Source organism: Molossus molossus, unplaced genomic scaffold, assembly GCF_014108415.1.
Source record: "Molossus molossus isolate mMolMol1 unplaced genomic scaffold, mMolMol1.p scaffold_m16_p_11, whole genome shotgun sequence".
In the NCBI taxonomy this organism is placed as follows: Eukaryota; Metazoa; Chordata; class Mammalia; order Chiroptera; family Molossidae; genus Molossus; species Molossus molossus.
Window position 1 is genome coordinate 52,398,388 of NW_023425346.1, and position 22,955 is coordinate 52,421,342.

The window sequence follows — 22,955 nt, forward strand, 5'->3', positions numbered from 1 at the left end:
GCGTGAAGAGGGCATGTGCCACGAAGAGCTCCTGTCCTCCCCGGTGCCTGTGGGAAGGAGGCCTTGCTGAGTGAGGTGGTCCTGGTGGCAGCAAGACGGAGGGTCCCTGGGACAGGCCAGGCCTCGGTGTGCATTTTGCAGACCCGTGACTCTGGCGCAGGGCAGAAGCAGAGCTAAACTTCTTCCTAATTTCCATTTCTGGGTGGTACTATTTAGCTGTTGAAGCCGTGTAAAAGTCCCTGTGGAGGAAATCACCACTGGCCTTGAACATCTGAGTTGTAACTCCACGTGCTGAATCCCAGGAACTCGCTGAACTCTGCGATTCACCATCCTTCCCCCTTTGACCTTTTCTAGGCCATGTCTCGTGGCACAATCATGTTCAAGGTGGTTCCAGTTTCTGACCCTCCTGTTCGTAGCCCGAAGATGGTAAGAATTTGCTGAGCCTTCACACTGCTGCTCTCTGTAATGTCGAGCACTTGCTCAACGCTGTGTGGCATATTTTCCAATACTGATGGCATGAGAGGCAAGTGAGTCAGGGAATACAGCAAAAGGAGATAAGGCACCCAGAAGTTAAGAAGTCACATCAAGAAGTGAACACTTGAGCAAAAACTCTCAGAGCTAAGAGATTATATTTCCAAAGCCACTTCTTTTTATAGCTCTTAGACTCAGTTCAAGGGGCAGGTTCTCCTTTTCTGAGAGGGTGGAAAGATAGGACCAGCGGGCGGATGAGTGGAGGAAACAGTTCTGTCCCATGGACCGTGCATGCGCAGGCTGACTGTGCCTCTGCGCACCTGCTATCAGGTGTACGTCCGCGCCATGACTGAGTACTGGCCCCAGGAGGATCCCTCCATCCCGTGCGTGGACGCCGGGTTGCCTTTCCAGAAGGGGGACATCCTCCAGATTGTGGACCAGAATGATGCCCTCTGGTGGCAGGCCCGGAAAATCTCAGACCTCCGTTCCTGCGCTGGCCTCATCCCTTCTAACCACCTTCTGAAGAGGTAAGAAGCTACCACTCCTGGACTTAGGACTGAGCCATAAGGAAATAAAGCATTTTCTCAGGCTTCTGTTACTGCAATTAAGATGAGATGAAAAAAAAAAGACAAGCAGATGGACAAACTCACACTGGTTTATAAACCCAAGTGTCAACTTACCCATATGCCCTAAACTTCTGAAATACCAAAGGATCAGAATAATACCAGCTAGAAAGGAGAGAAAACACATAGGAAATAAAATTAAACTTAAAATGGTAGTTCTAACTCCCTGTATTAATCTTTCAAGGCTGAGTTGAAACCTCAGTTTCTGAATCTCAACCCACCACACTCACTCTGCGCTGTTGAGGTCCAAGGGAGTGATAGAGACAAAAAAAAAAAAAAAAATTTTTTTTAAAGGTTGAAGCCTCAGCCCATGTTAAGCGATCAGGAAGTAGAAAATTAGCAGAGGATGCTGAGAGTAAATGACGGATGAGGCAGGATGAAAAGCAAGATGGTGTGGTGCTCTGATCAGCTGTCAGTTGCTGTTGAGGGGACTGAGAACTGACCATTGACCTGAGCAATGTGGAAGTCACTGGGGAGCCTGATGAAAGTGATTTTAGTGGAGGGGAGGGGCCAAAATCCTAGTAGAGTGAGATTCGAAGAATTTGATGACAAGGAGCAAGTACAAATCTTTGAGACATTTTGGTATGAAGCAGAACAATAGAGAAATAGCTAGAGGGAAATTTTTAATGACACAGGAGAAAGAGAACTGCCTTGAGCAGGCAGAAGAAGAGGGTTTGGCCTTATGTGGGGTCAGGAACAGTCCGTCCAGAGAATGCAGCCGAGTTGGGTGGGGTTTTGGGGAGCTTGTGGAAGCTCTCTTCCAGCTGCTCTCATTTTCTCTGGGAAAGCAGCAGCCATAAACTGAGTAAGGGTGGGACGAGGGGGCTGGGGAGGAGGAGACAGCCTGGAAAGTCTCTGTGAGCACGAAGAGCAAGAGGATTGGTGAATACAGTAGGGTCAACACTGAGGGCCCCGCTAAGGTTAAAGGTCATACATTTGAAGTAAATCTGGTCAGTTTCCTTGGGGGCAGGTCCAGATTAGACAGAGAATTGGATTTAACAGTAAATCAAGAAAGAGCCCAGGGAGTAACTAAAATGAAGGAACATGGCATTTAAGCTGTTAAGGAGGGAGGTGAGGAGGTAAGGGTCAGTGGACAGGTCCTGGATGGTTATAGGTCCTGTGGGAGCAGCAGATTATTGGGGTTGGGAAGATTGGAGGAGTTGGTGACAGAAAGGTTCCTGGGAATTGAAATTATGGAGAGATTGCAGGCACTGGTTCTAAAGAGTTCTAGGGCATGACAGTGGGAGGTGGTGGCCGAGAGAGAATGCAGGGAAGGTCATTGGGAGAGAGGAGATCAAGGACCCGGGAGGCCAGGGTGTTAGAAGAGGTATTTATATGCCTGATAAAATCATTGGGAATTAGGACAGAATGGTCTCGAGAGCGTGAGCGTGAGCAGGAGTAATCTGGGAATGGTTACCAGAAGAGTGGGGGAATAATAGCCACAGCTGGGGGTTCTAGGAAGAGGGAGAGGGTCTGAGGACGGCCCTGAGAAGCAAGGACAGGGACCCCGCCGGCGGCTATGATCAGCGCTGTGCGGGAGCCGGCTAATGGAGCCCACTTCTCGTACCCACCGTCAGTGAGGTCAGCGTGGCAGCTTGAAACCAGCCCCATGACAGTACTGACCCTGAGGAAATTGGCAAAAGCTACACATCAGGGCTCACCTGCCCCAGAGCTGCTGTGCCAGTCACCAGCCGGAGTGGGAGACAGCCAGATTCCCCGAGGTGCAGGGAAGGCTGCCCTCCGCGAGGCCTGGGTGTTGGTTAGAGCTAGAGTGTGAAGAGCTCACTCACAGAGGAGCCTGAGGTCTGGGAGATTCTGCTGAAGGTTCCATTGAATCCCAGGGGGCGTGTGAAAGGCTTTGGGGAGGGGGCGCTGGTGGACAGTCTTGTAGGGATTAGAGTGTAGAGGACAAAGGATGACCTGAGCTTTGGGGGCTGAAGACATGAACAGGGATAAAGACCTGATGAGATTAGTTCTCAAGGTCTCATGACGGGCAAGCGTGGTGAGGAGGCTCTGCTGGGGTCTCGCACAGAGCACACAGGAAGGACAGGTTTATTGGGTTAGTGCCCAAGTCGGAACCGCAGAGGGAGCTGAGGTCATGGTCCCTAAAGGAACCGCAGAGGGCACCGCAGCCCGGGAGGGAAACAACGTGCTGTGAAAATTCAGCTGAAGCAGGCAGTGAGCCGGGCAGGGCTCCTCCACTGAAGTCTGGCCTGTGAACTAGTGGTCTCGAGCGGGTTTCACTATAAGTCAGTGCGGCTCTGAAAATACCCACGAGGCAGGAAAGACATAAGAAAGGCTGTGTATTTAGAGAATGTATTCGACAATATGTTTGGAGAAGAAATCTTTTCCACTTGGGTGGAGGCAGCAGAATTCTAGGAGAATTCTGTCCTGGATCTATTTCACCTGGGTTGAGTTTTCTTTTTCCTCACAGTGTATTTCTTTTTTCATAGGAAGCAACGCAAGTTCTGGTGGTCTCAGCCATACCAGCCTGACACCCACCTCAAATCAACCATCTGTGAGTGTGCTGATACCTTAAACCCAGCATGTGCACCCCGGGAAAACTGGCTTCCTCTCTCCCAGGGCTGGCTTCCTGCCCAACAGGATCTTTAAATGTCCCCACTGCTCCAAATACCCTGGCAGCCATCTGAAATCCTACCATAGACATTCATTCTTTTGGATTTAGAAGCGTTTGCAGTTTCATATGAAAATGGACATGTTCTTGTGTTGGTGACCACTCCCCACCTGGAGTCCTCTGAGATCCCTCCAGCGGGCAGATGCATTCACGTGCTGGCCGGCAGGCTGCACCGCCGCACGCAGACCTTCTCTGCGTTCTCTTTGGGGGTTTACATTTCACACTGTTCAGAAGCTCAGATTAACAGTGTGTGTGCCTTTGAAGAATAAATATGGGATCGAATTGTTGGTTAGTGAGTGTAGTTTGTTTGCTAGACTGTATTATTCAAATGGCAGGGGAGGAATGGTTAGTAAAGGGACCGTGGCGGCAAATGCTTGTGGACTGCCTTTTGAAGGGCGCTGTGGCTCTCTGAGCCCGTCTGGAGCCCGCTGAGGGCGGCCCCGGGAATGGCCCTAGGCAGGCCCCTGGAAAGCAGTTAACGAAGGAGATGGGGCACCTGGAGGGGGCCGGGGGCACAGGGCAGGCAACAGCATCAGCGTCAGATTTTGCCATGGCACGTCCTCACTTTATTTCTCCATTCTCTAAGCCAAAAATTATTCTTTATTTTATTTTTCTCTTGAAAAGATATGATGAAAGCTATAGAGACATTTTTGAAAGAAGAAAACACTTATAATTCCTCACCACTGACTATATTTTCATGCTACCTTCCAGTTATGGAAACATGTGCACGGTTACAGTAACAGCTGCAATACCACTTTTTATCTTTATTGTAATTGAACATTTTATCAGAAACATTTTTCATGTATAATTTTTATAGTAATATTTTAGTTATTTCCCTTGAAAAGGGTTGTTTACCAAACCAGGTTGAAATACTTCTGTAATTCCTTTATCTATTTCATTTCTCAAGACACATGGACATGCTCATTGGGCTTCTAATCAGTGTCTGATCACTAGTACAGCCACTGGCTGACAATTTGCTTGTGTAGCTTATGTGCAGTTTTTTTCAGGGCTTTTGAAAACTCCGCCCTGTAAGTAGCTTGCGGTCCCTATTATTATCCTTACACGTCTCTAAGTCCAGGAACGCCAGGTTTGGGGCCACTGACTCCAGGATTGCTCTCACAGGAGTGTTTCTGAAGGAGCACAGTTGTTTTGTAAGCTATTAGATTATTTCTTTTCTTTTAAGTGTTGTAGGTGATTTTGCAATAGATACTATTTTGTATCTTCCTGCTCTGCCTAAATTTTACATTAGGAAAAAGAAATGTTAGGAGCAGTTTACTGAGTCAAGAGGTTTAGGCATTTTTATTAGCCAAGAGTTATTGAAAAATTCCAGGCCTATGTTGGTTTACAGATGGTTATTAGAAAGTTACTTACTGAAGATGCATTTATAGGTGTCATCCCTCTTTCTTTCCCACTCTTCCTCCCTCCCTTCCTTCCTCCTTCCTTCCTTCCTTCCTTCCTTCCTTCCTTCCTTCCTTCCTTCCTTCCTTCCTTCCTTCCTTCCTGTCGCGATAAGAGTTCCTAAAATATGCTGAACTAAGCATATTAATTCAGAAGTGAGTAGAATGCAACCTTTTATAGCTTATTGGGATGAAAAGTAGGGTTTGCCAGAAACAAGTAGATCCCCATCTTTAATAAGGCTCATATATATATATATATATATATATATATATATATATTTCTATAGGTTATTCACTTATCATTTTGTTACGAAATTTCTAGAGAATAAGCCCAGAATATTAACTACTATAATTTTGACACTTTGCTTTTCTTATTGTAAGTAAATTAATCTGAGAAATTGAGCATAGACTAATATGTTTTCCCTCTCTCTCTCTCTCCCTCCCTCCCTTTCTTTCAACCATTTGTCTGTACCCAGCAATTTCTATGGAAGAAGGTAAAAAATATTATTTGGAAAAAAAAATCCTCATCTCCAAAGACTCCTAGAAATTTCCTGTAGTTCTCCTTATTCAGTTTAGCTATTTATTAAGCTCTTACTATATATCTAGTAGTGAGCTTGTTACTAATACCCTAATTTATAAAAAGATGTCAGTCAAAAGAACACATACACAGTAATTGTCCTAACACAGAGGAATAAAAGAAAAGAGAATGAATGTTTACAGGGTGCAGTCCCAGAGTCGAACACACTGCATCCTAAGAACTCAATAAAAGCTGCGAAACTGCTCCGCTGTTTCGTGTCAAGTGCTTTACACACATTGTCTTCAAAATAACCCTGTAAGGACATTATGATTGTTCCCATTTTATGGATGAAAAGATTGAGGTTCAAAGAAGGTCAGAACATTGTCAGAAGTTCAGGTAGTGTAGTCCTGTCTGAGGGCCCTGCATCAAGGGCAAACGGGACCTCCAGTTACTACCTCTCCCCTTCTTCACGCCCAGACACCCAGGTGACTCATTCTGATGTTAAACACACACACTCACAAACACAAGGAAGCAAGATGCTGTCTGCTTGTGGAGAGGGGGGAGGTGAGTAGTCCCCTTGGCCACCACACCCGTCATCCCTGACACTGGGAAGGGGCTGGGGAGCATGGGCAGGCCTTTGGAGAGGGCTGGGCCACTGTGGTCTTGGTGGTAACAAGCCCACTGTCTTGGTCTGCTCAAGCTGCCATAACAGGCTACCACAGACAGATATTTATTTTCTCACAGTTCTGGAGGCTAGAAGTTCAAGATGAAAGTTCTGGCAGGGTTGGTTTCTGGCGAGGCCTTTCTTCTTGGTTTGCAGATGGCCACATTCACCTGGCCAGCTGTGAGTGCATGAAGAGAAAGAGAGAGACCTGGCGACATTTTCCCTTTTTATAAGGCTACCAGTTCTATTGGATTAGGGCCCCGACCTTATGACCTCACTTTACCTTAATTGCTCCCTTAAAAGCTCAGTCTCCAAATGGGGTTAGAACTTCAGATGAATCCTAACAGAGACCCTAGCCAATAGTGTGGAATTGTTGATTTTGAGAGAGCAAAATCAGTACATCTATTAGATCCTAGAGTAATAAGTTTAAAACATCAGGGCTGCTTCTGCTATTATAGTAGTTTTTGTTTGCCTTAAAAAACAAACGAACAAAAAACCCTTGTTGTCTCTGTAATTTGTGAATAATAGCACAAAACATTGAGGGACTATCCTTCCAGTATTCAAAAACTAGCATCTGATTTAGCAGAGATGTCATCCCTGTCATTGATGAAGGAATGAAGTTCCAACATGAACCTTTATTATTTCATGTTTGTCTTGCTCCTTAATGTAAACCAATAATATCAACCAGTGTTCTTGCTAGAACTACACTTTCTCATCAATCACAACCCTGATTTTGGCTACAGATGCAAGTCTGGCAAAATCAGTGAATGCATTCTGTGAGAATCAGTTGGCTTATGGAATTTATAATAAAGAGTAGTGCATAGTTTAGATTATTTGTAAAACAAACAAACAAAAAACAAACCCCAAACTCTGGTTATGTCCTAGGAACTAGTGAGTTCATTGTTATAAATTACTAATCTGGAAAATAATCTGTAACTGACTATAAGGAATTGGATGATACTTCTGAAAATGTCAGCTATATTACTTGCTTATCTGTGCCCCTAGTTCTATAAAATAGTATTATTTCATAAAATGTTTCATATTGAATATTTTATTTAAAAAATATTAATGATGTGCCTTTTAAGGAGGCGATAAGTGCTACTTTGTAATATTACAGTTTATTATGTAGAGTATAATAGGTACTTTTATAATATATATCAGACATTTATTAAGCCACTATTTGTTGAGCAGCAGGGAAGTGCTGGACACTGTGCTAGGCACACGAAGTGCAGTGCTGAGACAAGATATTTTTTCTGAATATATATTCAAATCACTAGTTTGATATTAAAAGGAAAATTAAACTTAGTTTAATAAATAATTCATGCACCTACTGTGTACAAGACACTGTACAAAGATCTGTAAAGTATGCAAAAATTAGGAAGACGTTTCCACTTTCAAGGAGCTGGGTAGGAGGGTGACTCAAGCGAACACTCAAATGATTATATGACAAGGTAGATAGATGTGCAGTAGCAGAGTTCGAGGTAGTAGAAAGAAAATGCTCTCCTGTTCACAGCAGGGATGTTCCTCTTGACCAGAGCTTGAGACGGAGCTTGAAGCACCTCAGGCAAAAGGAGTAGCACAAGCAAAGGCACCGAGGAAGAACAGGGCTGCCTGCTCTATAGTGGGAGCGGAAGATAAGTGAAGGGCAGAGCGGACAACAGCTTTCAAAGTTGGGTTTGGGTCATGTTGGAAAGCAGGGATTTTCAACCGTTTTCATCTCATGGCACACAGAAACTAATTACTAAAATTCTGCGGCATACCATAAAATATGTTTTTTGACCTTCTGACAAAAAACAGGTATAATTTTGATTGATTTACAAAAAAAAAAAAAAAAAGGTAATAGTAGCTATCTACCCTTTTTGCTCTGAAGTGACTTTAAAAGAATCAGGTGCCCATACTTGTATATAAGGATTTCTGATACCAAGAACTAACCAATCAGACACAATCTTATTATGTAACATGACCAATAGGATGTAACTATTATATAACCTATATATTTATGGTTCAAGAAAGGGCATTCAGACCTGATGGCCATTGTTATGTTGGCTGTTGTTATTTTTTTATTTGACAATCGAAGGAAAAGAGGTCAGTGCCCCTGACTAAATAGTCAGGTGTTGCATGTTTTAAAAATTCTTGTGGCACACTGGTTGCAAATCGCTGTTGTAAAGGGTTTTCACTGTTAGGATCGTTGGGTTTAAAAGTTATATTCTTTCATTCTCTTATATATACCCAAGCTAAAGTTAAATAGTTAACATTTATTGAGCACTTACCATGTGACTGAACGTTTCATGCGTTATCTCACTTATTCCTATCCTGTATGGTAGGCAGTATTACTATCCCCATTTATAGAAAGAAAACTGAGGCTTAGAGGTAACCTAATTTGTCCAGCATTCAAAAGGCTATGCTTTTACATTTTTAACCATGTTACATTATGTAGCCTCCCATATCATACATCTTCATGTAACACAGCAGAGTCCTTTTTATCTCGCCGAGTGAGCAATAGTTGTAAGAGTAACATTCTTATAAGGTGGTCTGTGTTTTATTGACATAAGCCTACACATAGGGAATTTTGTTTGTCATGCCCACACGTTTTAAGTTCTTCTCTTCTCTTTCTATGCTCTTTTACAGAAGATGACATGAAGATTGACGAGAAATGTGTGGAAGCAGGTAATAGTTCCCCTCCAGAGTTTACCACCAGAGGAAATTCTAAGCGCCTCAGCTACAGAATCTCTTCAGCCAAAGGGGCCACAGGCCTTTCCTCTGGAAGAAACGTGTAGAAGGAATTCCCCACCCTATCCTTTTTCTGTGGTTCTGACACTTGGGAGGGAAGCCCAGCTGTGGGAATGTCTCCAGGTCCAAACCAACCTTCTAGAAATCAGTCTCTTGCAAATGATCACAGCAACACTTAGTAACGCTCAGGGACCACATTCAGTAACATTCAGGTGCAATATCTGGAAACCACCATGCTCTTTGTGAAATACTATAAAATACTGAGTTACCAAATTTTTAAAAAACAAACTATATATATTGTTATTATCTGACATGAGATTCTAGTATAGATAAATAGTGGTATGTTCCAAATTGGAGGAACATATGAAAACTTTTTACATTTCTATACTTGATTTTTCTGTAAATTGGGAAAAGATTTTTCCTGTTAAGTGATAGAACTAAGATTGGCTCAAGAATCACTTGGGTTTTGTTGGGAGACTAGTTGGAGAGACTTTAGTCTGATAGGTGAATTTGTCTTGGCTTTATGGTACTAAAAAATAAAATTCCATCCAGTAAGTTTTAAAGATATATTGGCTTTATTCCATTCAGTGATTCATGAGTTGGTCAGCACCCCATCTAGCAGACAGAAAAGAGCTCCAAGGAGCCGTGCAAAAGGAGAGATTTGCATAGGGAAAGGGAGCGGGAGCAAGGAAGCTACAACAGTAAACAGTGGATTGGCTGGGGCTCGGCCGCCTCCCTTTAGGGGCCGGCAGAGCGCTCTCAGGCAGGAGGGCTAAGTTGTACTTAGGTAAGTCTCAGTTTGGCGATGTGGGACTGTTGTCATGTTTTTAACAATAAGCTAATCTAGTTTTTAGAAACGGAAAGACAATATGAAATGATTAAATCGTGGCTATTTCAAAGATTCACATGTACTTACTACAATAACTACAGAGTAATGCTGGCATCACTATTTATTTTTCCAGGTACACATTCTGTTTTTTTGTTTTTTTTAATTTGCAGTAATATTCATTTCTTTTCTATAATTTTAATTTAGGCAATACATTTACATATTTCAAATTCAAAAACTACAAAACTGTATTCTGTAAGAAGTGCCTCCCTTTCCCCACTGTCCTACTCAGTTTTATTTCTGTGCATGGAAAAGCAGTGACGCATATTTTTTCTCCTTTCTCCCACCTTCATCCTTACCTTTAAAAAAACAAAATAAAACACACATACCCTTTGATAATATGCTACAAAAACTGTTCTCTTCCTGGCTTTTTTACATAACATTATACATTTTGGAGATGATTCCATCTTAGTACATAAAAAGATACCTGATATTTTTTAAGTAGCTTATTGACTAAATAAGTTATTGTGTATTTATACAATCACTCATTGGTAGATGTTTGAGTTATGTCCAATCTTTTTTTATTATAAACAATGCTATAATGCATAGCTTGCAGCATAGCCTGATCCAAGGATGTGTGCACTGGTGATGTTGCTATATATTTCAAGTTGCTCTCTATATAAAATCTAGTTTCTTAATCCCTAGTATCACTTTAAAACACTAACAAGAACATTTAAACTGATGGGAAAGTTGGATTTTATCAAATCTTTCCCAGTCACTTAAACAAGCTTGCTCAATCAAACTATTCATGTACTTATTCTCCTTGCCACACGTCCCTGGCTTATGGAGCCCCAAATCTTCAGGCAGGGTGCATCCCTCCTACATCCACAAGCCCTCTAGCAGCAAAGCTGTGCAATATCCAACACTCCAGGAGCTGCCCATGACATTGCATCTTCCCCTTCCCTCTGAGCCGCTTGTCCTCTCCTCTCCTCTCCTCTCCTCTCCTCTCCTCTCCTCTCCTCTCCTCTCCTCTCCTCTCCTCTCCTCTCCTCTCCTCTCCTCTCCTCTCCTCTCCTCTCCTCTCCCCTCCCCTCCCCTCCCCTCCCCTCCCCTCCCCTCCCCTCCCCTCCCCTCCCCTCCCCTCCCCTCCCCTCCCCTCCCCTCCCCTCCCCCTTCATTTATTTATTTTAAGCTTCTCCTGAATTCCTGCTTGTCATCACTGCTCAACTGCTTAACACCATCTATCTCATTTAAGGTTTATTGATGCCATAGAGACACCACTAATTTGGCCTTGACTTAGGAACAACTTTTTAAAGTTAGTGTGTGTGCAAAAGCATACGGTCAGGGACTTATACTATTAAAACAGATTCAGTATGACTAGTGATATAATGACATTTTTGGGTTTTTGCTCCATGGAAAACCACAGATGAAGAAATGTTTGAATCCGGTAAGTAAAAAAATGAGTATTTGGTATGATTTTAAAATGTATATAGTATTTCAGATGTTGGTGTAATTTGAACACATCCAATAATTGTTTAAATTCGTCAACAGTATAGTTGTGAAATTTAAATTTCACCTTAACCATTATGGCCATTTTGAAACTGTGAGGACGTTTTTTGGTTGTCACATTGGTCAGGGGCACTACTGGCCTTAATTGGTAGGAATCAATAATGCTAGACATCATGTGGCCTATGACACTGTCCTGCCCAATGTTTTGAATTTCCTGCTGAACAAAACTCATTACAAACATAAGTGAGAAGCTCTCTAATACACAATAGTGATGTAAGTTTTCACAAGGCCAACATGAAGCATCTGGTGGTTTAGAAGCCAGTCACCATGGAGAGAGACATTTGAACAGAATAAAGAGGTCATCTTGCAATTACTGAACAACTTATTATTTCACACATTGTGTCTATTCCACACTGATAGTAAATAAGCTGGGAAGTGAGGTGCGAATACTGAATCAATTATATTCTTTTTCTTTAATATGTTATTTTTTTTTTGTTTTTTTGTTTTTATCCTCACCCGAGGACATTTTTCCATTTTTTGTTCAGATAGAGTGGGAGGGAGAGAGAGGAAGAGAGACAGAGAGAGAGAGAGAGAGAGAAACATCGACGTGAAAGGGACACATCGAGTGGCTACCACCTGCATGACCCACCAGGGCTGGGGACAAACCGCAGCCAAGTCATGCGCCTCTAGCGGGATCCGAGCCTGGGTCTCTCTGGACCGCAGGCTGACGCTCTCACTGCTGAGCCAAACTGGCCAGGGCTAATATATTTGTTATCATTGACGACACACAGTATCATTAAGTGTCTGTCCCTCAAAATAATGTTGACCTCATGAGTAACAACATAGATCCCACAGAGTATTTTTTTAAAACTGTCAATCTTTTGGGACATGTTAACATGACTCACCCTCTTTCAAGTGTGTTTCCTCATTTTCTCCATCTCATCAGTCTGTACCTGCTCTGGCATATTATCCCTAGGTCAATTAAGGCAATTTCTCTCTTCCTCTTACCATTTACAAACAAATGTTTGTGTTCAGTTTTACCTGTCATCAAGGGGCCAGTTGGAGATGGAAATGTGTACATGGAATCAGGGAGGGGTGAGGAGTGAGGACGCTCAGGCCAGAGGCCACTACAGGGCCTGCCCCACTTCCTCCCATTCACAGGACTGGGCCATGCAGCCTCTGGGGGGCGGGGCGCCTCTGGGGGGAGGGGCGCCTCTGGGGGGCGGGGCGCCTCTGGGGGGCGGGGCGCCTCTGGGGGGCGGGGCGCCTCTGGGGGGAGGGGCACGGGACTCTCCTAGAGCTGCCTTCCTCACAGTTCTCTCTTTCGAGCCTCATTTTGTGTCCAGTAGACAGGAGTCTTCATAGATAAAGAGCCTTCAGGGAGAGTCTAGATAGGCAATTTGCAGAAAAAATTCCTGTCTCCTGGGCAGCAGAGTCAGGTCCAGTGAGTTTCTGGGTCCCCCGTTGTGTGTTGTTCGTTTGCCTTGCCAGGACTCTATGCTGTCTCCAAGGGGGACAGAATAAAGTGAATGCCTCGCTTTTGTCCTTTGTCTTTATGTGATGGCTGCTTGATCTTCTCAGAGACTTAACTTTTTCATGTTTTTTTAATTTTTTATTTTTTTAAATACACTTACCCAAATATCCAGAGGAACTTTCAGAAGGTAATTGTTTTTATTTCCTGGGTAAGTCAAATAAAGGTATGTTTAAGATCTTTCAGTGCCTCAAAGTGAATACTTGACAGAATAAATTTTAAGATATATAATGTTTTAAGAGTAAAATCAGTGGTGAAATATTCAATTTCATAGAAAATACTTTAAAATAAACAATGAAAGAAATTCAGCTTGATGAATATATCCCTAAGTAAACATTGCCTTTTAAACTTACTGACATATTTCAGTTAGAAAAATGTGCTTACCAGAGATGGAAATGATATTGGTGTGTTTTCCTTACATTTTAAAATGTGTGTTGTTTTAAAAAACAAAGGTTAAGAGAAAGGTTATATGTATCAGTTCATTCTATGAACAAATGCTCTTTTTTTTTTTTTTTTTTTATCATCCTCACCCGAGGACATTTTTCCATTCTTTGTTCAGATAGAGTGGGAGGGAGAGAGAGGAACAGAGAGAGAGAGAAACATCGATGTGAAAGGGACACATCGAGTGGTCACCACCCGCACAACCAACCAGGGCCGGGGACAAACTGCAACCGAGGTACATGCCCTTAGCGGGAACCGAACCCGGGTCTCTCCGGACCGCAGGCCGATGCTCTAACCGCTGAGCCAAACCGGCCAGGGCTGAACAAATGCTCTTTATGTATTTTTTTCAATGATCAGAACAAAGTTGTATAAGTGAAGAGGAACATATAGTAGTAAAAAGTAATTTGAAAATGACATTTCTATAATGTTTTTTCTGGAGTTTGTAACAATTTTTCTGAGACCCTAGTGAAAGCAGAGACAGGAGTTTTAGAGCCACTGGACAGCTTTTCTCACGTTTTGTCTCATACATTTTGCACAGTCAGAAAGAATCGACAGCTGCCGAGCAAATGCTAATTATACAGAAGGAACCATTTTATAAGGGAGAAGATACAAACCCATCCCTAACAAAGAGGTTAATTATAAGACCTGCAGAAATCAGTATCTACAAGTAAAAGCCAAAGCCAGTTTATCTGTTTGTTTTTTAAGCAGTTAACTTTGGGCATGTTCAAAAATGTATACCCAATTTTTATGTTTTTATAGGGACTCAAGATCTTTCTTATAACTATATAAGCCTAAAATAGGTTTTTGTTCCCAACCATCCTGGACAGAATATTTTCAGTGTATTGCTAAAATTCTGAAGAGTGTCTTCATATAGTTTAGTGCACACAATAGGATGGAAAGTGCTTGGGACATTCTTTGGTAAGTCCCTCAAGGCTAATACAGCTGTGCTGCCATCTGCTGAAAAAGTGTCACTAAAGATTTTCAGATAAGCCCTGGCTGGTTTGCTCAGTGGTTAGAGTGTCGGCCTGCAGACCAGAGAGTCCTGGGTTCGGTTCCTGCTAAGGGCACGTACCTTGGTTGCAGTTTGTCCCTGGCCCTGATTGGGGTCGTGTGGGTGGCAACCAGTTGATGTGTCTCTCTCACATCGATGTTTCTCTCTCTTGCTTCACCCCTCTTTCCCTCTTGCTCTATCTGAAGATAAAGCAAAAAAAATATCCTCGGGTGATGATTAAAAAAAAAAAAAAAAAAAAGATTTGCAGATAATTTCATGCATCTGTTCTAAGTCACCTTCTCCTCTTCCTCCTCACATGTTCTGCTCCTGCCATCCTCTGTGTTCCAGACAAGGAGGAATTTGTTGGCTATGGCCAGAAGTTCTTTATCGGTAGGTGATGATTAATAAGAGGTGGGTCTTTGCCACTTCTTTTATATTCATACCAGCCTGGCAGTCTTCTGTAAGCTTGTTTTACTGATGGACATTTCCAATCTTGTTCCTTGTTCCGGTTTCCCTCTATCTTTTAATTTTTTGTCTGTATTCTAATGTATTGACCATTCATTATTATTCATCTGGTTTCCACCGGATATTTCTTAAATTTTTTATCAAATATATTTTCTGCCAGATTGTTCCATAAGTACTCTTTATTGATACAATAAGTAAATGTATTGAGGATAATGAGATTTTTTTTAGAGAAAGGAGTTACACATATAGTAGAAGGAGCAGGGTAGGGCAAGCCAAGAGAAACCCTGTAGTGTTGAGTGGGCATTGTGGGTATCGGTGTGAACGCATGCTTTTCATCTATATAGAAGGATCAGGTTTGAAGCTGGAAGGACTCTCTCCTGCCCTGCATCTTATGTTCTGTGCATTTCCATCCTCCCCAGCTGGTTTCCGCCGCAGCATGCGTCTTTGTCGCAGGAAGTCTCACCTCAGTCAGCTGCGCGCCAACATGGGCTGTGCCAGCAGCTGCCACAGTGCGCTGGGTGCCCCTTATGAGGAGGTGGTGAGGTACCAGCGACGCCCCTCAGACAGGCATCGTCTCATCGTGCTCATGGGTATGTCCTGACAGGCAGGGTTTCTCCTCAGCCATAGTGAAGTTTTGCTTATCCAAATAATAGTCTTGCATTGGGAGTACTGGTAAAAGCAGAACTCTTTATGGCCTGCCATATAAATGTCTTTAAAACAATAAAGCCTGGCCCTGGCCAGTTTGGCTCAGCGGTTGGAGCGTCGGCCTGCAGTCTAGAGAGACCTGGGTTCGGTTCCCGCTTAGGGCGCGTACCTCGGTTGCAGTTTGTCCCTGGCCCTGGTTGGTCGTGCGGGTGGCAGCCACTCAATGTGTCCCTTTCCCATTGATGTTTCTCTCGCTCTCTCTTCCTCTCTCTCCCTCCCACTCTATCTGAGCAAAAAAATAGAAAAATGTCCTCGAGTGAGGATAAACAAACAAACAAACAAAAAACAATGAAGCCTGTTTTATATGTGTGTGTTTATAAAAATAAAACATTATTGTATCATGCTTTTATTGTATACAGTTGAAGGTCATATGCCATAGTGTATTAGAATTTGTATAATAGCAAGGTGTATTGTGATGAGGTTATAACTGAGATTTTATTTTTTGGCCTGTTTAGAATTTGTTCTATAAGCATAGATGAGTGTTCTCCCAGAGTGGGTCATTGGTCTGCATAAGAAAAAAAATCCTTAATATCCATTTCTCTAAGAAATGTGTGCCCACCTCCTTTAGGACAGTGTCAAAACGCTCTTGGACTGTATTATTGGCGCTAAAGAACAAGGTAAATATAGTGCTGGTGACCTGCGTTGTGGCCAAATCTCCACAAGGCTGGTCTCTGCAGCAGTAGTAACCTAATCTCATTGCCTTCTTCTCTGTGTGTTCCAGCTGTGATTAAGGCAGGTCCCTGGAGAGCAAACAGCATGGCTGATAGCCAGGATCAGCTACAGAATTTTCAGGGCACAGTGCAAAATGCAAATGCAAAAGCCCCTTACTCAAAAATTATTAAGAATTACAATGTGGCAAAAGAAGAGCATTTGACCAAGTTCAGTATCCGAAGCATGGGCCCTGTGTAACTGCATGGGTTCTGTGCCCATGAAGTCAGCCCTGCCTCCAGTGGCATGTGGGGTGTTGTTGACTCCACTGCCTGCCAGGAAACATGCCCCTGACTTTTGTAAGTCACAGGATCTATCACTGCACAGCCTGGTTTCTGGGTTGTGGCATGATGGAAACTTCATTTCAAGAGGAAAGGCAGGATGATCTGAAACGAGGCCAAAGAATTCGCACAGGGTCCAACATTAAACAAAGTTTGCTGGGATGATAATTTCCAGCAATTCCCCACCTCATTTCTGAATGTTGAAGAAGTGTGGGTTCCTCCACAGGTCACCAGGAAAACTCCCAAGAGGCTTCTGGGGTTGTTCCAATTTGTGAGCTGGAAAGCTATGTAATTTCCCTAAGAACATTTGCTCTCAAGTTTCTTCAGTAGAAGGACTGAAATGATGATTTCATCACATCATTGTATTTATCCACATCTAATGGTTTCTGTATGTGACGTTGTGTGTTTAGGGCCTTCTGGTGTTGGAGTGAATGCCCTGAGAAGACAACTCGTTGGACTTAATCCTAACGATTTTCGCGGTGCTGTGCCACGTACGTTTAGTTTTTCTTTCATCACAGTTCATGTTTTGGTAAAACTTTCATTGCCTCGGCAGATGCATGAGCTAACTTAGTATGCTATACTATTGTTGTTGGGAAAATATAAGACACAAGAGATAATTCTTAAAATTTCTAACTCTATTTATTTAAATAAAGGGAAATGGTTTACCAACTAGGCTTTAAAAGGCGACTTAGTCTTTTTTCCATTTCTGAACAATCATATAAATGACCTTTCAGGATCACTGATATTTAGCAGTAACAGCTGCCATTCATTCAGTACTTACTACCTTCCTGGCACTGTGCTTCACTCTTATCTTATTATCTTACTTGTTTTTTATTAAAAATTATAATACATGGCCTGGTCGGTGTGGCTCAGTGGTTGAGTGTCGACTCATGCACCAAGAGGTCACCGGTTTGATTCCCAGACAGGGCACATGCCCAGGTTGTGGGCCTGATCCCCAGTGGGGGCATGCAGGAGGCGGCCAATGGATGTTCTCTCTCATCGATGTTTCTCTCTCTCTCTCCCTCTCCCTTCTGCTCTCTCTAAAATCAATAAAGAAAAAAAATTAAATTCTAACATATGCACATATAATGTTATATAACTATAAATATGATTATACCATACATGGTGGGAACTTCCCATTCATCTCAAGGCAAGACAGAGGAACTTAGGGAAACCACTTACAAAGCTGAATATGGGTTTCCTGAAATTTAGGTGTCAAACTATACCCAAAAATATCTAAAGGATGAGAGCTTAGAGGAAGTAATCAATGGCTGTAGTTTGGGAAGTAGCTTCCCTTTTAGAGTCTGTCACAGCAAAGTATTGTGATGTCTCCCAAGGACCAGATCTGAGTGGGTAATGTGGGAGAAAGTCGTTCTGAGGTTGTCTTAGTTTCTGCCCAAGAGGAAATCTCTGCAGAAAAAGGCCCAAAGTAGATCCCTAGAAACTTCAGAGTGTGGAAGAAATCACAAATGACTAGCTGGAATAAAGATGGATTTGAGATACTCAGCAGTGGTGGTGTGGTGCTGGTAGGGTTTGCAAAATAACGCAAACATCCTCTAGGAGACAAAGAGCCGGATGTAAACATACGCGAAGTTGCAAGGCAATAGTAGCCAGCATCACCTAAGTAAGAGGTTTCCTGCCCTGCTTCCTCTCCTCTCCCTCTGTACTCTAGCCCTGAGAGTTATAAAACCAGGGGAGGAGCAGTAGGAATGCCACGAAAGAGAAGAGGAGTGAATTTTACTTCCTTTCCCGACTTCAGGTTCCCTGAATGCAGCAAGTCTGAGCTGGATATGGGGAGCAGAAACCTAACATGTAAATGAAGTTTATAATTTTTTTTAATCCTCGCCTGAGAATAGTTTCCCATTCATCTTCAGACTGAGTGGGAGAGAGAGAGAGGAAGGGAGAGAGAGAAACATCGATGTGAGAGAGACACATTGACTGGTTGCCTCCCGCATGACTGAACGAGGCTGGGGACTGAACCGTCACTGAGGTATATGCTCTTGGCTGGAATCAAACCTGAGATTCTTTGGTCCTCGGGCCAATGCTCTAACTGCTGAGCCAAAGTGGCCAGGGCCATAATTTTAATTATTACATGGGAATGGAATGATGGTGGACTTTTTATTTTTTTTAACCTAAGATAATCAGAAGAGTCATGGGAATAGCTAAGTTTTTATCGAGGGACAGTGGAAAGTCTTGCTCTATAGCAGGGCAGTGACAGACAAAGAAAAAAGTTGTTTTATGAACACATCCCATAGGTTGTGCTCAAAATGAAAACTTCGAATTATGCACCAATTCACAGACTTTCACATACTATATAAAATACAATCCAATAAAAGCCAAGGAGAAGGGGTCATCTGAGGTTTATGTTAACGTAATTTATTATCACCTGAGAACTATAGTGTTTTACTAGAATTTTTTAGTAAAAAGCTATGGGAGAAGTGATATAATTGTAGGAACTCTAAGGATCTGAAGAGAGGCATGAATAAAGAATAAACAAAAATGACCCCCATGGTGTTGGAAGGAAATTTGACTGGGGTGGGGAACACACAATATACAGATAATGTATTATAGAATTGTACACCTGAACCTCTATAATTGTATTAACTAATGTCACTCCAATAAATACAAACAAAAATGACCCCCCCCCCAATAACATTTGCTTTTTGAGCCTTTTGAATGTCCATAACTCCTTTTATCATTTAGAACCTGTTTCAAGCTCCTGCTATAGATCAGGTATTGATCTATTTTATCCTTAAAATTTGTCAAATGCAAATATACAATTTTTTTATGAATAAGGAAAATTTGTTGTAATTCAAAGACTAGCTTTGCAGCATATGTAGGACACAGTTGGAACTGTGCCTTATTCATCTTTGTGTTCTAAGAACCTAGCATGATAGCTGAAACACAGATACTCAGCATTATTTCAACATTAGTTGAATAAATGTATGAGCAGACAGTGAATCATTTTTAGGTATTCAGTGAACTCCTATGTTCTGTACCAGATGCTATTTAAGCTGAAGATTCTATAATCAAAGTGGTCATAACAACCAATCAGACTGAATTCAGACTCCACAGATCCCTCCTTTCTGGAGATCCCTAAAACTAACCACCATTTCACTGGACAAGACTGCAGTCATTGGCTTTCTCCATGTCAAATCTGAGACAATCTGGTATAGTAGAAAAGATTAGTCTAGGAGGAGTCAGAATACCTAGGTTCTTGTTTTCAACTTTGATTTCATTAGTCTGTGTATATGAGCAAGTTAGTTGCTCTCTAGAATCGTGAGTTAACTATGGGTAATAATATTTCACTTAGCTAGGAGTGTGAGAGATGAAATGAGATACACGAAATGTACTATATAAACATAACACATTGCTGGTATTTCTACCTGGGAGCCTTTAGACATCTCAGGGCTCCCATATAATTCACTAGTGCTAATTTAGAAGTCAGAGCAGGTATTTCCTTAGGGTATCCCTATCCTATTTTAATACTTAATGCATTCTTGTCCACATCATGAGCATTAAATAAAGGTTTACAGATTAAATAATTTTGATAGGAGAACTCCTTTTTTATCACCAGTTCAGACTCTTTTTGGTTCTAGTATTTTATCTGTCTACCTGTTTATATATCTATTCATTTATTATGATTGGACATCTTTATCTAAATGCATATTGGTAATGAATCAAAACATTTTGAAGACTCTATAATCTTAAAAAAATTTTTGTTTTGACAGACACTACTCGTCCCAAAAAGAGTTATGAAATGGATGGACGTGAGTATCATTATGTGTCAAAGGAAATATTTGAAACCCTCATGTACAGTCACAGGTAAGTTAGACATTTAGAATCTGATTCATGCCTCAGGTTGTTTTACATTCAAAACAGAGTCCCTATTTTTATTCATGGTCCAAAGCTTCTGAGGTAATTCATTTTTGTTTCTGAAGAATTAACCAAGGAAATGTAAATTGATATACTAGTAAACCAATTATTGGGTTCAGAGAGAGAGCAGAATCAAAGTGTACATTTTAGAGAATTTGGAGAAGTCATTAAGTCTTAGATCTTCTAATATTTTTTTCTCCATCAAATGTCCACTAATTGCTTTTGTGCTAGCGAAGTCCAATATTTTATTCCATTCTGTTGGAGATTATCTTCATGTTACTGCTAAAAATATTTTGCTTGTAGAAAGAGTTGTTTTTTTGTCCCACCCTTGCAGGATGCTTGAGTATGGTGAGTACAAAGGCCACTTCTATGGCACCAGTGTGGACGCCGTTCAAGCCGTCCTCGATGAAGGGAAGATCTGTGTCATGGACTTAGAGCCTCAGGTGGGTCTATGGTGGAATGTTTCCCATCTTCCCAAAGTAATGAGCGCATTTTGTGCACATGCTATAGGTTTTATTTTGTTACTGTTAGCCTTTTAAGTGTAAGATTACTTCCCATATCTGAGGATATTATGTAAAGGACCCTAAGTAAAGGATCAATTGCCAATAGCTTGTCTTTAGTTGGGGAAGAAATTTAGTTTCTCAGACACAAAATCAGAACTGAGCAGGTGGCCATAAAGAAAAGTTAGAATCTTGCTTTGACCTTGATCACAAAGACACCAAGGTAACTTCATGGAGGGAATAAGATGTTGATGTACACAAGGAAGTGAGGTTCCTGTGTCATCGTACCTATAGCTACCACCTGGCATGGAGCAGGAGTGAGCAAGTTAAGGTAAAATAAAAAACATACAATGTGTAGGCGCAATTTTTATGACACTTGTATTTTCTTTGCCTTTTCTGTAGTCATTTAAAAATATACCTTGTGTGCTAAGAGAATCAGAAAACAATAGATGTGTTCTTACTTGGGTCAAAGCTGGTGATCAGTGTGAAGTTGTCAGTAGTATCAATGGCAAAAGGATGCAACAGAGCTGATCTGCCTTGAGAGTCTGTTTTTGTCTTTATTTTGTGGCATCACGTATAGGACAAATTTCAGTAAGATGCCATGGCTAGTAAGAGGAAGAGTCAGGATTTGAAGTAAACTCTTATTCTAGTACCCTATCTCCTAATTATTAAAATGTTTTTCAGAGTTAAGAACTTGGGGACACATGAGAATACGCTCTGCCTAAAAATAATTGCTAATTTCTGGTCTTAGAAATTTTGAGAACATTCATGTTGACTCTAGGAAATTAGGATTTCTGTGTTATTTTTAAATCCTTGCCCGAGGATATGTTTTTTATTGATTTGAAAGAGAGTGAGACAGAGAGAAGAGAAAAAAGAGAGAAACATTGATCTGTACACACCCTGACTGGGAATCAAACCCGCCATGTTCTGGTATATGGGACAATGCTCCAACCAACTGACCATACCGGCCAGGGCAGGACTTCTGTTTTTAAATGTGCACTTAATTTCTGTGTAGGGTATTCAAGTGGCTCGAACCCATGAATTGAAGCCCTATATCATATTTATAAAGCCACCTAACATGAATTGTATGAAGCGATCTCGTAAAAATGCCAAGGTCATTACAGACTACTTTGTGGACATGAAATTCAAGGTAAGACACAGGAGATAGATAAATGTATTTTTTCCTAGTCATAAAAATAACTGTATTGTTTCCATAGCGTCACCATGTTAAGGAATATAACTTTTGTTTCTAATTAATAATGTCCTTATGATTTATCTTTCCTGGACATCATTCATAAATATTAAAATAAAGTTTAATAACAGCTATAATGCTACTCTTATTTTTTTCTTCCTTTGGGGGAGGGGGGGTTCTAGCTTTAAAAAAGACCCTCAAACCAGTTTGCAAAGCCACACAGATATTGGGTGTGCACAAGCCTGGTATCTGTATTTAAAATAAATTATTTTACAAAAGCATTTGTGTTTACTTTAAAAATGCATTAGTGAATATATCTCATCTGTAAATAAGGTATCTTTATATATTTTTCTAAACATAAACAATTTTATTAATCATGATGGTAATAGAGGGGCCTAGCCAGGTGGGATTAATCACTGCACTTTAACTAGGATAGGTGATCCCCCACCCCTATGCCCTGCCAGTTTTTTAACAATTAAATCCACTTTAAATATTTTAGGTCATAACATATATTCAGCAAGGTGTATAAGTGTTAAGTGTACAGTTCAATGAATTTTTACATGTGTATGCATCCAGCTAACCATTACCTAGATCAAGATATTACATCCACTTATTTTTGTGTGTGCATGGTAAAAAAACACACACAGACCACATAACAGACCACATAACTTTCCATCTCAACCAATTTTAAGGGTATAGTTCAGTAACAGTAAGTATATTCATGCTGTGAATAAGATCTCTAGAACTTTTTAATCTAGCACAACTGAAATTAAACATATGAAGTGTGTTACAAATTTGCATGCCATCCTTTGTATAGGGACCACACTAATGTCTGTATCATTCTAATTCTAGTATATGTGTTGCCTGAGTGAGCATAGGTATCTTTATATTAC

General features: G+C 41.4%; 1 protein-coding gene across 5 annotated transcripts in view; it reads left to right on the forward strand.

Moving 5' to 3' along the window:
• MPP4 (membrane palmitoylated protein 4) overlaps positions 1-22,955 on the forward strand; it is a 40,363-nt gene that overhangs the window by 15,805 nt on the left and 1,603 nt on the right. For all 5 annotated transcript variants that reach the window (XM_036254417.1, XM_036254416.1, XM_036254418.1 and 2 more), the window contains 12 exons: positions 355-426; positions 802-998; positions 3,548-3,612; positions 5,603-5,620; positions 8,936-8,974; positions 13,019-13,033; positions 14,684-14,725; positions 15,220-15,390; positions 16,905-16,985; positions 20,226-20,319; positions 20,705-20,813; positions 21,886-22,020. In XM_036254417.1, coding sequence (XP_036110310.1) covers positions 355-426; positions 802-998; positions 3,548-3,612; positions 5,603-5,620; positions 8,936-8,974; positions 13,019-13,033; positions 14,684-14,725; positions 15,220-15,390; positions 16,905-16,985; positions 20,226-20,319; positions 20,705-20,813; positions 21,886-22,020 — 1,038 coding nt within the window. The remainder of the gene's footprint in view (positions 1-354; positions 427-801; positions 999-3,547; positions 3,613-5,602; positions 5,621-8,935; positions 8,975-13,018; positions 13,034-14,683; positions 14,726-15,219; positions 15,391-16,904; positions 16,986-20,225; positions 20,320-20,704; positions 20,814-21,885; positions 22,021-22,955) is intronic.